Source organism: Pecten maximus, chromosome 16 (assembly GCF_902652985.1).
Source record: "Pecten maximus chromosome 16, xPecMax1.1, whole genome shotgun sequence".
NCBI classification, from domain to species: domain Eukaryota; kingdom Metazoa; phylum Mollusca; class Bivalvia; order Pectinida; family Pectinidae; genus Pecten; species Pecten maximus.
This window is the reverse complement of record NC_047030.1, coordinates 18608297-18622269: the sequence shown is the minus strand read 5'-3', so window position 1 is coordinate 18622269 and position 13973 is coordinate 18608297. Positions and strand designations below refer to the sequence as shown.

Below are 13973 nucleotides of genomic sequence, written 5' to 3'. Positions count from 1 at the left end.
TTTTTCTGCACACAATGTAGAAAGGGCAGATCACATAAATTGTATTTGTGGTAATTGTAAATCATTTGATTGAAATTGAAATTTCATATTGAAGAAAAAAAATCATCTACCCATTGTCAAAGATTTTTCTGGTTGGGTACTGTGAACGAGTGGACTAACCGAAAGAAACAAAGCCAGATATACCAACAAATAGGGGTTACCTCCCTTCTTTCGGGTACGGCAGCAATTATCCAATGTAGGAGATGAAGGAGCACCGAAAAGAGTAAGTCTGTGGAGAAGAAATAGTTCTTTGGTGGACGAAAACAAACATATATGACTATTGAGGAAGGAAAGATAAGAGGAAGAAGGTAGAAATATGTTCACAAAAATTAGATGAATGTACATTTGCATGGCGGGAAACAGACTGAAAAGGGGAGATGTTCAACCATGAGGTATCATGGGAAATAAACTTCTGAGACTTAACATAACATAACATTAGCATTGGTACTCGCCTCGTTTATCAATATGTATTGACAGACGAGGAGAGTACTCGTGGACTACTGACGAGGAGAGTACCCGTGGACTGTATTGATAGACGAGGAGAGTACCCGTGGACTGTATCGACGGACGAGGAGAGTACCCGTGGACTGTATTGACGGACGAGGAGAGTACCCGTGGACTGTATCGACGGACGAGGAGAGTACCCGTGGACTGTATTGACGGACGAGGGGAGTACCCGTGGACTGTATTGACGGAGGAGGAGAGTACCCGTGGACTGTATTGACGGACGAGGAGAGTACCCGTGGACTGTATTGACGGACGAGAAGAGTACCCGTGGACTGTATCGACGGACGAGAAGAGTACCCGTGGACTGTATTGACGGACGACGAGAGAACCCGTGGACTGTATTGACGGACGAGGAGAGTACCCATGGACTGTATTGACGGACGAGGAGAGTGCCCGTGGACTGTATTGACAGAAAAGGAGAGTACCCGTGGACTGTATTGACAGACGAGGAGAGTACCCGTGGATTGTATTGACAGACGAGGAGAGTACCCGTGGACTGTATTGACGGACGAGGAGAGTACCCGTGGACTGTACTGACGGACGAGGAGGGTACCCGTGGACTGTATTGACGGACGAGGAGAGTACCCGTGGACTGTATTGACGGACGAGGAGAGTACCCGTGGACTGTATTGACGGACGAGGAGAGTACCCGTGGACTGTGTTGACGGACGAGGAGAGTACCCGTGGACTGTATTTGACGGACCAGGAGAGTACCCGTGGACTGTATTGACGGACGAGGAGAGTACCCGTGGACTGTATTGACGGACGAGGAGAGTACCCGTGGACTGTATCGACGGACGAGGAGAGTACCCGTGGACTGTATTGACGGACGAGGAGAGTACCCGTGGACTGTATTGACAGACGAGGAGAGTACCCGAGGACTGTATCGACGGACGAGGAGAGTACCCGTGGACTGTATTGACGGACGAGGAGAGTACCCGAGGACTGTATTGACGGACGAGGAGAGTACCCGTGGACTGCATCGACAGACGAGGAGAGTACCCGTGGACTGAATCGACAGACGAGGAGAGTACCCGTGGACTGTATTGACGGACGAGGAGAGTACCCGTGGACTGTATTGACGGACGAGGAGAGTACCCGTGGACTATATTGTCGGACGAGAAGAGTACGCGTGGATTGTATCGACGGACGAGGAGAGTACCCGTGGACTGTATTGACGGACGAGGAGAGTACCCGTGGACTGTATTGTCGGACGAGAAGAGTACCCTTGGACTGTACTGACGGACGAGGAGAGTACCCGTGGACTGTCTTGAGGGACGAGGAGAGTACCCGTGGACTGTATTGACGGACGAGGGGAGTACCCGTGGACGGTATTGACGGACGAGGGGAGTACCCGTGGACGGTATTGACGGACGAGGGGAGTACCCGTGGACGGTATTGACGGACGGCCCTTGACGGACGAGGAGAGTACCCGTGGATTGTATTGACGGACGAAGAGAGTATACCTTGGGCGCCTTTTCTTATCTTTGTAAACCATAGACATATAAAAGGTACGAATAACTTCGTCCCTCCAAATGCCATTGTTTTTTCCACAAGCCCTTTAGTGTACCGACTACACGATGCTGGGCGTATAGACTACGGCAAAACAGAAACAAGAAGAATGTACACAACCTCCATTTGTTTGTTTTGTTTGTTTTTGTTTAAAGTCCTATTAACAGCCAGGGTCATTTAATGACGTGCCAGGTTTTGGAGGTGGAGGAAAGCCGGAGTACCCGGAGAAAAACCACCGGCCTACAGTAAGTACCTGGCAACTGCCCCACGTAGGTTTCGAACTCGCAACCCAGAGGTGGAGGGCTAGTGATCAAGTGCCCATTACAAGACAAATATAATAAGATACCGTATTCTATCATCAAGCTCTTTTGATCAGTTGCTAACCAGAAATTAGGAAACACGCAGATTGTCCATCCTTTTCACACCATCAATCGCCGTACTCTATCCACAAGCATTTTGTAGAAACATGCAGGAAGTGTCGAACTCAAATACAAGGAAAATGAGAAAAACATCGTGATTGTGACCTTATATCTAATGTGATTTACGGTCGTTTTAGGGCAGAAACGGAGAAAAGAATTTTATCTTATCTTTATTTGGCACTTTGGAGCTATTCTTGCTACAAACACAGTACTTGTCACCAGTCAGTCGTCATGACAGACATTTCCACCCCCTACTCGTTTCAGCGCTAACCTCTTCTAAGGGATGGTACATGAATGCAACCATGGGAATTTCGAGGATCCTGACCCTCCTATGAAATAAACCGCAAAGACACAGTTTGTCAATTGTGAATCCTGGCTCCTGGAATCATTGAAGAGTCCAAGAAGGACAAAACAGCTGTATGTTGTTCCTTACATCACTGACGAGTCCTAGAAGGACGAAACAGTTGTATGATATCCCTAATATCACTGACGAGTCCTAGAAGGACGAAACAGCTGTATGATATCCCTAACATCACTCACGAGTCCTAGAAGGACGAAACAGTTGTATGGTGGCCCTCACCATTACTGACGAGTCCTAGAAGGACGAAACAATGGTATGGTGTCCCTAACATCACTGACGAGTCCTAGAAGGACGAAACAGTTGTATGGTGGCACTCACCATAACTGACGAGTTCTAGAATGACGAAACAGTTGCATGGTGACCCTAACATCACTGACGAGTCCTAGAAGAACAAAATAGCTGTATGATGTCCCTAACATCACTGACGAGTCCTAGAAGGACAAAACAGCTGTATGATATCCCTAACATCACTGACGAGTCCTAGAAGGACAAAACAGCTGTATGATATCCCTAACATCACTGACGAGTCCTAGAAGGACAAAACAGCTGTATGATATCCCTAACATCACTGACGAGTCCTAGAAGGACGAAACAGTTGTATGATGTCCCTAACATCACTGATGAGTCCTAGAAGAACGAAATAGCTACATGATGTCGCTAACATCACAGACGAGTCCTAGGTCAGGACAAATGCTATATCTATGAGTGTCGTTGTGAAATCTTTAAAGACGTAGCTAAAAACTTCCCGCTAGTGTAACCATGCCAGACAGGTCTAAGAACAGAGAGAAGAAAACACGAGGGGGAGAGTAGAGGAGAGATGACGTATAACGCATTCGACTGAGGCAGTTTGGGACTTTACTTCGATTCCTGGACCACCTCGGCACTGCTTTGCTTTTGGTGTTCACCCAGTTTTCCCTAAGTTGTAGAGTTGTCACTCAGTCGAGATAGGCTATGGCCCCTGTTCCCATGTCGGACATGACCATGCTCCGTTCATCACGTACAACTAGCATTTTTAGTTTTCAGCGGTATGTGAACTGCTGAGAAATCCGGTTCTGGTGATTTCAGTGGTCTTTCATAAAGAGGATATACCCAACAACTCGCACATGTATTAAGATCTTTCAACTTTCGTATGTTCGCTGTGAATAACCTAGTTGTCGGTCGATCGTTCAACTTCAAGTCAACACAATTCAAGTGCTAAAAATGCCAAGTGTCGTCTAAAGCATCTGGAGCGACATACTTAGTACAGGATTTTATACACTTTAATTGCAACTTATGATATGTGTGATTAACGCTGAAGAAGGCAAACCCCTCTTTCATCATCAGGGCAAACAAACCTAGTTATAGCTGAGATTTTATTTGCTGATATCTTTCCCATAGAATAAAAAGAATTTAAAAAAGGGGGAATGAACATCACCACCACCCTGAGCTAGTAACGTGTCTTATAACCTCAACCATCTCCGCTAGCCAAGGCTTTTGATTGCGTTCCGCTCCACGATCAGAAGTCTTGGCTAGCGAAGATGACTCCACGTTCACTCCCACGTCCACACGTCTTCGCCCTTAAAGACAAATGCGACCCATTTTCTTTGGCTCCTAGGAAGCCTCTCAATCTTCTATATTTACCATTGTATGGCACTGCCACTATATAACCCTACCAATTCAGTTGCGAGTTCACCAGCTTATGAATTGCCAACTGAAATTTGAATTTGAAAATTTAAAAAAAAAATCGCACGACAAATAAAAAATCGCAGATGGTAAATATAAGCATTGAACGGCTTTCAGTTGGCATTCATAGTCAATATGAATGCCAACTGAAAGCCGTTCAATGCTTAAATAGTTATAACACTTGCTTTTGTCACTGGCACCAACTCTGTAATAGGAAGGAGTATATAATGAAATAAGCGTGACAATTTCAATTCCCTAAATGTTAATTTTCCATTTCTAGATAGTAACATCCTTGCTTCCCTACCTAAGGTGCTTACACATTTAGGTTGATTCGATGTTCAATTAATGGGATACGAAACACTCATAAAATGTTATCTCCTTAGAAAAAGATTTCCAATCTAACGTCATACCTACAATGTTTGAATGCCGCTTATAAGAGTTATTCCCCCTGCGAGTGCTGATATATAGGTGAGATAACTCGCCTTCAGGTGATGAAAAGAAAACACGCAATAATGCGTTGTAATATTTTATTTTCATGGTGTTACTCTTCCATAATCCAATTTTTCTCATAATCTATCGCTGCAAGAAAGGTTATATGATTTAAGTCATAACAAAACTTTCTTAATTAAGATAGGACTCTCCTGGTAACCTCTAAACATTTACTGAGAACATTTTTTGTTCATCCTTATCTCGGAATAATTGCTTTTTTTTTCTTTTTTTTTTTTTCTTGAAAATTGTAATTGCATAGAGTAATTTTGGCTACAAAGCAAATGGTGGCGCAAAGATCGTTCGAGTCAATTTTCATGACAGTCAGTCATTATTTCCTACCCCTTGTTCTCGGTAACAGGATTTCCGCGACAGGTTTCAACTGCTTACGTAAAACATATTATACAGGGTTTCGAGAGATGCATGTCGGTGAACGTCACTAGCAGAACGTCGCTTCGTGACTTTGAACATCCAAATACATGTAGACTGTAAATAATTCTCAAGTCCATGTGCAGCAGGCCTATACATTGTAGTTTTTAATAAAATAGTCATTGGTCATTAGTTATGAAAGCAAATCTTATCAAGTAGGAGCAAAAGACGCTAAATGGCGCCGTCTTGTTGTGAAGTGTAACGTCATAACGTTACTACGTCACATATTGTTCTGCCGATTCCCGCGTTTTTTCGAAGCAGTTTTATTTTTCTATTGTTTTCTCGGTGTTATAAATTAAATACATGGAAAAATAAATTATTTCCCGTGGAATATTACATACATGTACATTTAACGAATATGACAGAATATCGCTATTTTTCACGAGTGCGAAGCCGTTCAATACCCTCTCTCTATATTAATTATTACGCTGTGTTGTAAGGTTATATCGCGTTTTTATGACATATATTTACAACGTTGCACTGTCTTTTCTGTTAATTTATTTATTTTTGAAACTATTAATTTGTTCAGTCTTTGCTATTTCTGACAACAATTATAATACAACACGAGTGCGAAGCTATTTAATACCCTCTCTCTATTTTAATTATCACGCTGTATTGTATATCGTGTTTTTGCGGTATACATGTACCCATCTCGCTGTTTTTTCAATGTATTTATCTTTTTCCTGTTTTATAACTATCATGTTTTCGTTCTTTTTTCTGACAATAATTATAATACAATACAGAGAGACAAGTGTACCGCATGACGAAACAATAGACGTCCGACTCATGTTAAAGAAAACATTATTGTAGTGGTTTTATGAATGTTTCCTATTGTAGTGTCATGATCACTGATTATATAGTAAACATTTACTTGCCCCGAATGTCTTTAATTACCATTTTATAATAAAGCTGTTACAGCCCTGAGATTTCGGTCGATATATGGTTTTATTAACACGAGAAAAAAATCAACCTCGGACTTCGTCCTTGGTTGGTCCTTTTCCCCAGGTTATTAAAACCATTATGTTTTAATACATTAATATTACCTATGTAAATTATAAAATGATTAAGCAGTGTTGTGACTTGGCCACTATGCTACATAAAAGTATGCTGAACTTCTGAGGGAGATGGATTGATATAAGCTTTAAGCATATTTCCAGATCCTTTTGCAAATTAAAAACCGATATATTTTGTATGCAATGTCTATGGATTGAATAAAATACTGTTTAAACTAAAACCATGCAGGACATATTGGCCTTTTCAAAAGCCTGTGATTAATTATTATACGTCACAGTCCAAACAAAATGACGTCATTGGCATGTTACGCTGTGTTGTGTCAACATCTGACGGTCTGACGAACCTATAATTTCGGTGGTCTCAGCCCGTGGCGATAGAATCGTATATATTGATATGAGGATCTATAATATGCGTGTTGTTTGTACCTAATGCTTATAATAGTAAAGTAAGCATATTAGTCAGAACCTCCATTACACTTCAACATCTCAATAATTATTTTCAAAAAAAAACGTCTGGTCTAAAAATTTAAAATTCAACATGAAATTGCGTTGTTTAAACATTGTCCATATGTACTTTTCTAAAGGTACAAGATTTATTGAATTTAATTGTAATTCAAGTCACAATTGTTGGGCGGGTGTCTTTGTTTGAACTGTGTTGTGTACTGAAGTGTACATGTGTATATAAATATATGTATAGGTAAAAGGAATGCCAACTATTTCCGTGCCATTCCCAGTATGATATCAAAAGAACTATCGTCACACTATCCGCGTGTCGTATTGCCTATCATGCATAGGAAATTATGGTTCAATGATTTTCAAAACCAAGTTTTATTGTACATATTTTCCAAACCATTAAGTTTTCATTTAGTCTTTTTTTTCTGTTTCCCAATTTTCTATGTACAATCAAAAGAATACCGCGTTTTCTAGTGGACTCGAACCTGAGGTTAATCCTATTTCATACACTAGTACCTTTAACGTGTACAAATATTCCGTTAGATTTGGCCCGCGGAAAGTGTTCACATTTTTAACTGAGAAAATATTTCTGTAATTTATCAGTCAGTAGAGTATATATATATATATATATGTATATATATATAGAATCTATACATTCTGATTACATACATCTAAGCTTCATCACAGGTTTCGGACATTTAATCTTATAAATAAAGTCCTATCATTGAAATCTAATCAGTAGTCAAGAATTATACGCATACTCGTGTAGGTATGTAATAAGTTAGTAGCCATATACAGGTGTACACAGGTAAGTCTGCCCTTAAACGTTATCTTTGACGTATTAAAAGTGACAAGCGAAGTGACCTGTGAATCATCTAAGAAACCCACATTAAAATATCGACTGTCCTTGGCTACACGCGGCGTTTATATGCCCCAATTTCACCACGTGCTTTGTCCTCCGTGTACACTGTTATTTGTATACAAACATATCGACCGGGCTGAACCTCCTCCCATTAGCAACTTGAGCGCGAGTGATGCTGATAAGCAAAGGTTAAAATTTGACCCGGAAGTGGTGGCAAGACACACGAGCAGCCGTTCAGTGGATGAATTTGTACACAAAACAAAGAGATGGGACGGTGGGGTTTGGAGACTTAGTGAGTGGATTAACGCTTGTATCTTGCCAGGATGTATTTGATGAGATCCAAGAAGCATTTGGAAAATCAGGATTTGAAGGAGTTACAAGATAAACGTGAAAAATTTGCCGAGCGACATCGGGATGGTTCTAGTCGATCTTCAGAGTCTGCTTCAGTGGATAAAAGTCCTGCAAAAACAAATAAAAAAGAAGAATTTACCCTAGAGGAGCTACCAGATGGAGCTTGTTTTAGACCAAAGTCTGTTTTATCAAATGTTCAGGATGCTGAAACGGCTGTTAGGCCAGCTGAGGTAAGTAGGCATGTGAATTTATTTTTCATAGACATGTTTGTTGACATTTCAGCAGACACCGAATCAGCTGTGAGCTGTTCTCGTTTACCTGTGTTCTCCGACTTATTACTTGGATTTCAAAACATAGACTACCTAAAGTAAATTTGAAAAAAATAACAAGTATGTATCCGTTGAATAATGGACAATGTCATTAATGGGATTTCTTAAATGACATGCCCAGCTTTAATCGAAATCAAAGTAGGTTGTACTAGTGTATAGCCTACTGTCCGTGGTAAGGTGAGAAATCGGTGTTCTATCCCGTTCTATTAGCCTACTTTCGATGGTAACGTAACATTTGAAGAAAATCTAAAAGTGTGAAAGAAAATAACTGCACATACCTATTTCCAAGCTGTAGTTAAAGAGTTAAAGCACTGCCTGGCCTAGCTATTTAACAACTTTGTATTACCGTAAATACCCCAAAACAGTAATGTGACTTTTTGAAAGGCATTATAACTACATTTGTGGCCAGATTCCTAAGTAATTGTAAATGCTAAATTAAAATCCAAATCTTAAACTATAGTAATGTAATGGCTGTTCATTTAATTGAATTTAAGAGAATAAAAAAAATGTAAATGAAAAATCATAAATCCTTGCTGATGAGAGCAGAGACTAGATGTATTGTATTGCTTGAAATATCTGTTTTTTAAAGAAATTAAATTGTGTTGATTTATAATAAATAAGTAATTTGAAAAATTATAAGCACATGCCATCTGGCAGTGGAATGGCTTTAATTAGTATGCCTTGAAATTTCATTGGAGTATAAGATGTCTCGAGGCAATTATAGCTATAGTTTGGCAGCTAAGCTAATTACCATATACATGTACAGGAACCCTTAGGGGAACAAACTATTGGCATGTCTATATAACAGACCAATGAGCCCACAATGACATTGTTTAAGTACTTAAATCCCCAAAGCTATACTTCTGTAGTTCATACTGCCCTGAAAGTGTCTAAGTAAAGTAAATATACCACATATTGAAAGACCCTGTGCTATATACGCAGGTGCAATATATATCTGAATATGAAACAAGTATGATTGATCTAAAATATTAACAGTACCTGTTCCTACAATAGACTCTTATTTCAGTATCTGATACAGCACATGACATTGATTGATAGTGGCTGCAGATGTGATGATACACCTATATAGTGTTAAACATTGTCACAAAATGGAAGACAATGTTATAGATATTCTATAAACTCTAATCAAATAAAACACATTGAACCTGAAATGAGTATGAATATCAAGTCACCATTGAAGCTGTTGGATAAATCAAATAAATTTTCAGAAAAATAAAGATAAATAAAGTATGGTTTATGTAAGGGTATTCGTAACACAACCAATTAATGTTTATTATATATAAATACATGACATTATAAGATATTAATGTTTTAAAAAGGAAGGGTACATCTCATATATGCCTTTCCTTTTCACACAGAGATAGTTTTTAACACAAAATCACGGGCTGGTATTCAAAATGTTCAATTGTGTTAATTTCCTTTGGAGCCTAATATAAGATTATAAATAGCAATATATATTTGTGATCAAGGTACAGTGTTAAATAGATGTTTTTTGAAGTGCCTCCCGTTGTGACACATATCAAGTGTGACATTACTCATCTGGCTACTTCCTATTGTGTGTTTATTTTGATGGTGGTCTCGACAAACGTGACATCTTAATGATTTGTCATCCGAGTACACACAGGTTAGAATGACTTATTCAACAAGCCCGTTTCTGTTCAACATGTGGGTAGCTCAACTGGAATAAAGTTGTTGTTAAAAAATATTTCAATCATATACATAAACTACATTGTTATAGGATCGGATCAATGTTATCAGTATGTGGTTGCCTATAGTATTGCCAACCCCACATATACTGTCATGATTTTACTAGAAAAGGTTTTCCCAACTGTATAAAACCCTGTTTATTTTTTGATAGATGCATTTAAAGTACAGTAAATGTACTGAAACCTGTATCCCAGACCAAGGTAAGAAAAAACCCAGGTCTGATGGCCCAGGGCCGGTAGATTTGGTCTGTGGGCAAGTAATTATAGTATAAATATTGATGTATACTTGCCTGATTGGTAAATGCAGAATTTAGTAACTTGGTAATTTTTACCTTTTCCTTAGAGTAATTTAAGATACTGCTTACTCAGTTTAATTTGACTACTATGTTCCGCCTTAAGCTTTGGGCAAGTACTTTTAAACCAAAACTTGTCTGAACTATCAGTGATGTTAAACTTTTTTCTCCTTGTCCTGTCACCCTGTTATACTGACAAAATCGTCACATGCCGAAAGGTGGCAGTAAATGGGGAGAACTAGTACTGTATGAAACTGTTCAGCCCAAAGATGGTGAGCTGTTAAATATTTAATCAAACACATGTACTTGTAAGTAAAATAGTATTAGCTGCAGAGGAAGGAAAGCTTCCTGCTATCATATATTGATACTCCCGGTTTGGTAATGGAAATGTCAAAGATGTGGGTTGATCCGACATGACATATATGTTGAAGCTCCGTGACATACTTTAGCTGAATCAATTCCCCCGTGATCATCACGCGATGCCTTAGATACTTTGTGTGCCGCTATTTTATGAACCTCGCAATGATTACAATAAACAAAATGTATGTTGATGTACCCAAACATCACTACAGATATCGGTTAAACGATGTATGTATGTTATATAATTGTATTATTACTTGTAAGGTGAGGATGAAAGAAATAATTTGATAGTACTTAATATTTGGCTAAAAACTGGAGTTGTATTACTGGTATAGTTATACAGAAATCTTACTGTAGCAATGTAACTTGTTGAAGAGTTTATTTAGTGTGAGGTTTCTGGGTACAAATTAACAAAGACGCGACGAAGAGTTTTATGATATTCACTGATACTGGTGTTGCACGCCTTCGTGATGGATTTCTGACAGTTGATAGGAAGTTGGTTAACTTGGACAAGATATCCTTTCATGTTGATGTAGATGTATTGATTGTTAAAATCGTGTAGAGGAGTATGTACCATTAGTACAGATGAAATGATTGTTCATATTGACATGGTGAAGAGCCAGACAGTCAGTGAACTGACTGACCCAGATATACATATATCTATGTGATGATGGACTCCTTAACACATATTGTAATGTACTTCTAGTAAGAAAAGTTGGAGCTAGCTAGGCTGACTTGTGTAGTATATACTGAGTGATAGTGTTTGTAATTTACATAAACATCGAGGTAGATACATCAGGTCATAGACACACTGTTTATTATAATTACATAAACACTGGCCTAGGATATAAACATCACTATACCTACCTACATTATATATTATTGTTTCTAAATTTGACATTATTCCCTGTTTGTGTAACATAAACAATGACCTTGATAAACCCCTGTGTTATTGTGTCTATTTACAATAATCATTGAGCTAGAGCTGGAGATACCATGTACAATCTATAGTTATTTACTGAATGATAAAGTTATTACCAAACTTCCCCCAATCTGCCAGGTGTATGTTACTGTTGTAAGAACATCATTATATACAAATTCATCTCATTCTTGACCCCATTTTTGTCTGCCTGCGATAAAAAAGTCAGAAACATGTAGAGATAAATGTCAGTTCTCACAGGTTTCTGTCACTATTTAATTCTCTACAGCCTCTACGTAAATACAGTAATGGTAGCATCTAAACCCTGATGGGGAAATAAATTTTGACCGGTCCCTGCGTCTGTACCTTTTGGTGAATATTAGTCTTTAAGTGTGTTGAGGTTAGTGTTGATTGTGCCATCCCCTGAAATAAGTTGTGACCGGTGCCTGTGTCTGTAGTATTGAGGTTAGTGTTGATTGTGCCATCCCCTAGTATAAGTTGTGACCGGTGCCTGTGTCTGTATCTTTTGGTGAATATTAGTCTTTAGTGTATTGAGGTTAGTGTTGATTGTGCCATACCCTGTCTGCATACTGAATGTGTGTGTTGATGTGAAAACCAGTGTCTTGTAGCTATGTAGAGGCAATGTGTAGTTCCTGACTCCTACAAATACCTGGCTGTTTTGTAGAGTTAGGATTTTACTGCTGCACAGATATCTGTCTTTGGTGTGTTTGGGATTATATATATGCACTTCTATCAATAAATTACAGGTGTTTGCCATTTCACGGAAAATATACTGGTGATTAAGGGCTAATTAAGTAAATTAGAATATCATTAATCATCACGGACATGAATACCTATCTGTATAGATTTATGAATCATGTAATGAATTACACATGTATTCATGTAAATCAACATGGTACTACATAAACTAACACTAAAACTAGTATGGTCCGACCAGAATGACATGTCGTGTTGAACTTTGATTAGCAAATTGATTGCAGATGAGTCGATAATCATAGGGAAAATAGATACATTGCATACTCGTACATGCAATAGTTTAAAATGATGTACAAAAAGTTATCATTTGCATTGACGAATCAGTTATGTGGACTAAGTGGGTATGTTACTGGTCAGAGTATAATACTATAGAATCATGATTAATGTGTACAGTTATATCTGACAATAAATTCTACCAGGTAATAAGCCTATATATATGTATTGCTATCTTATCTAGTTGAGTAGTTCTATTTATAGAAAACTAAAAAAAACCCTCAACAATTTGATGAGAAAGTTTGATTTGTTAGTTTGAAGGATAAAGAATACGTACATGTATATCTCCATGATTCAATGTGTTTAGATTGAAGGGAATTCATGTTTAGTTCATAGCCTGATGAGCTTAATGATGATTTATGAAATTTTTTTTTTTTAAAAGTCATGTTCCAAGTATCTCTTTCGTAATAGTTGAAATTCAATTTTCATTTTTAAATGTTTAAAACTAATCTGAAAGTGCAAAACCAAAATAGAATTTAGAAAGTTTAAGATATTGAAACACAATCTTATTTTGAAAATGTTATTTTAATGATTTGTTAAGCTATAGCTAACCAGGCTTTTATTAACCTGCCCAGCTGCTGTAACTATTGACATCTGTAACTCCAGTCTATTAACCACTTAACTTGACATTTTTATCCAGCATTTCATTCCATAAAACCATCAATGAAATTTGGAATAAAAAATATCAGTATTTATGAAAATATTTCAATTAAATTTCACACCAGTCTAGCAGTGTTTGCACGGTTGCCATATGAGGCTAGTGTTTAGATATATGTAACCTACCATCACAAACTCAGTAAAGATCACTGGGGGATATAAAACTACAGAACAGCCATGTGCTATGTACAGGAAATGTTCAATTTTGTTTATGATGAACTCCATCACCTATCCCCTTGAATCCCTATCCTGGTGTTACACTGCTCCGGAATAACAGACTTCTGTTCCTCCCTCAGAGGTCAAGGGCTTTCTATGTGCACTGATTTACGATAAAATCATGTTTTGGGGGCAATTAAAATGCAGCTTGCTTATATTAGTATCCAACACCACTGCTAGTCTATATATACATAAACTGCATGCATAAATAAACAGTTACATACATACATACATAACGAGGTCACATTATTATTATAAGGTCAAGATTTTTCATCTGATCTTTCTCAGAGGAAATTGAAGTTAAAGTGAATTTTATTGTTTTCGAAGT

At 38.2% G+C, this 13973-nt stretch overlaps 1 protein-coding gene across 3 annotated transcripts in view; it reads left to right on the top strand.

Annotated features, from left to right (window-relative positions):
• The first annotated feature begins 7718 nt into the window (after positions 1 to 7718).
• LOC117344912 (tensin-4-like) overlaps positions 7719 to 13973 on the top strand; it is a 193645-nt gene continuing 187390 nt past the window's right edge. The window contains exon 1 of one of the 3 annotated variants that reach the window (XM_033907797.1): positions 7719 to 8324. In XM_033907797.1, coding sequence (XP_033763688.1) covers positions 8067 to 8324 — 258 coding nt within the window. In that variant the 5' untranslated portion in view covers positions 7719 to 8066. The remainder of the gene's footprint in view (positions 8325 to 13973) is intronic. The other 2 variants (XM_033907795.1, XM_033907796.1) reach the window with 2 other exon arrangements.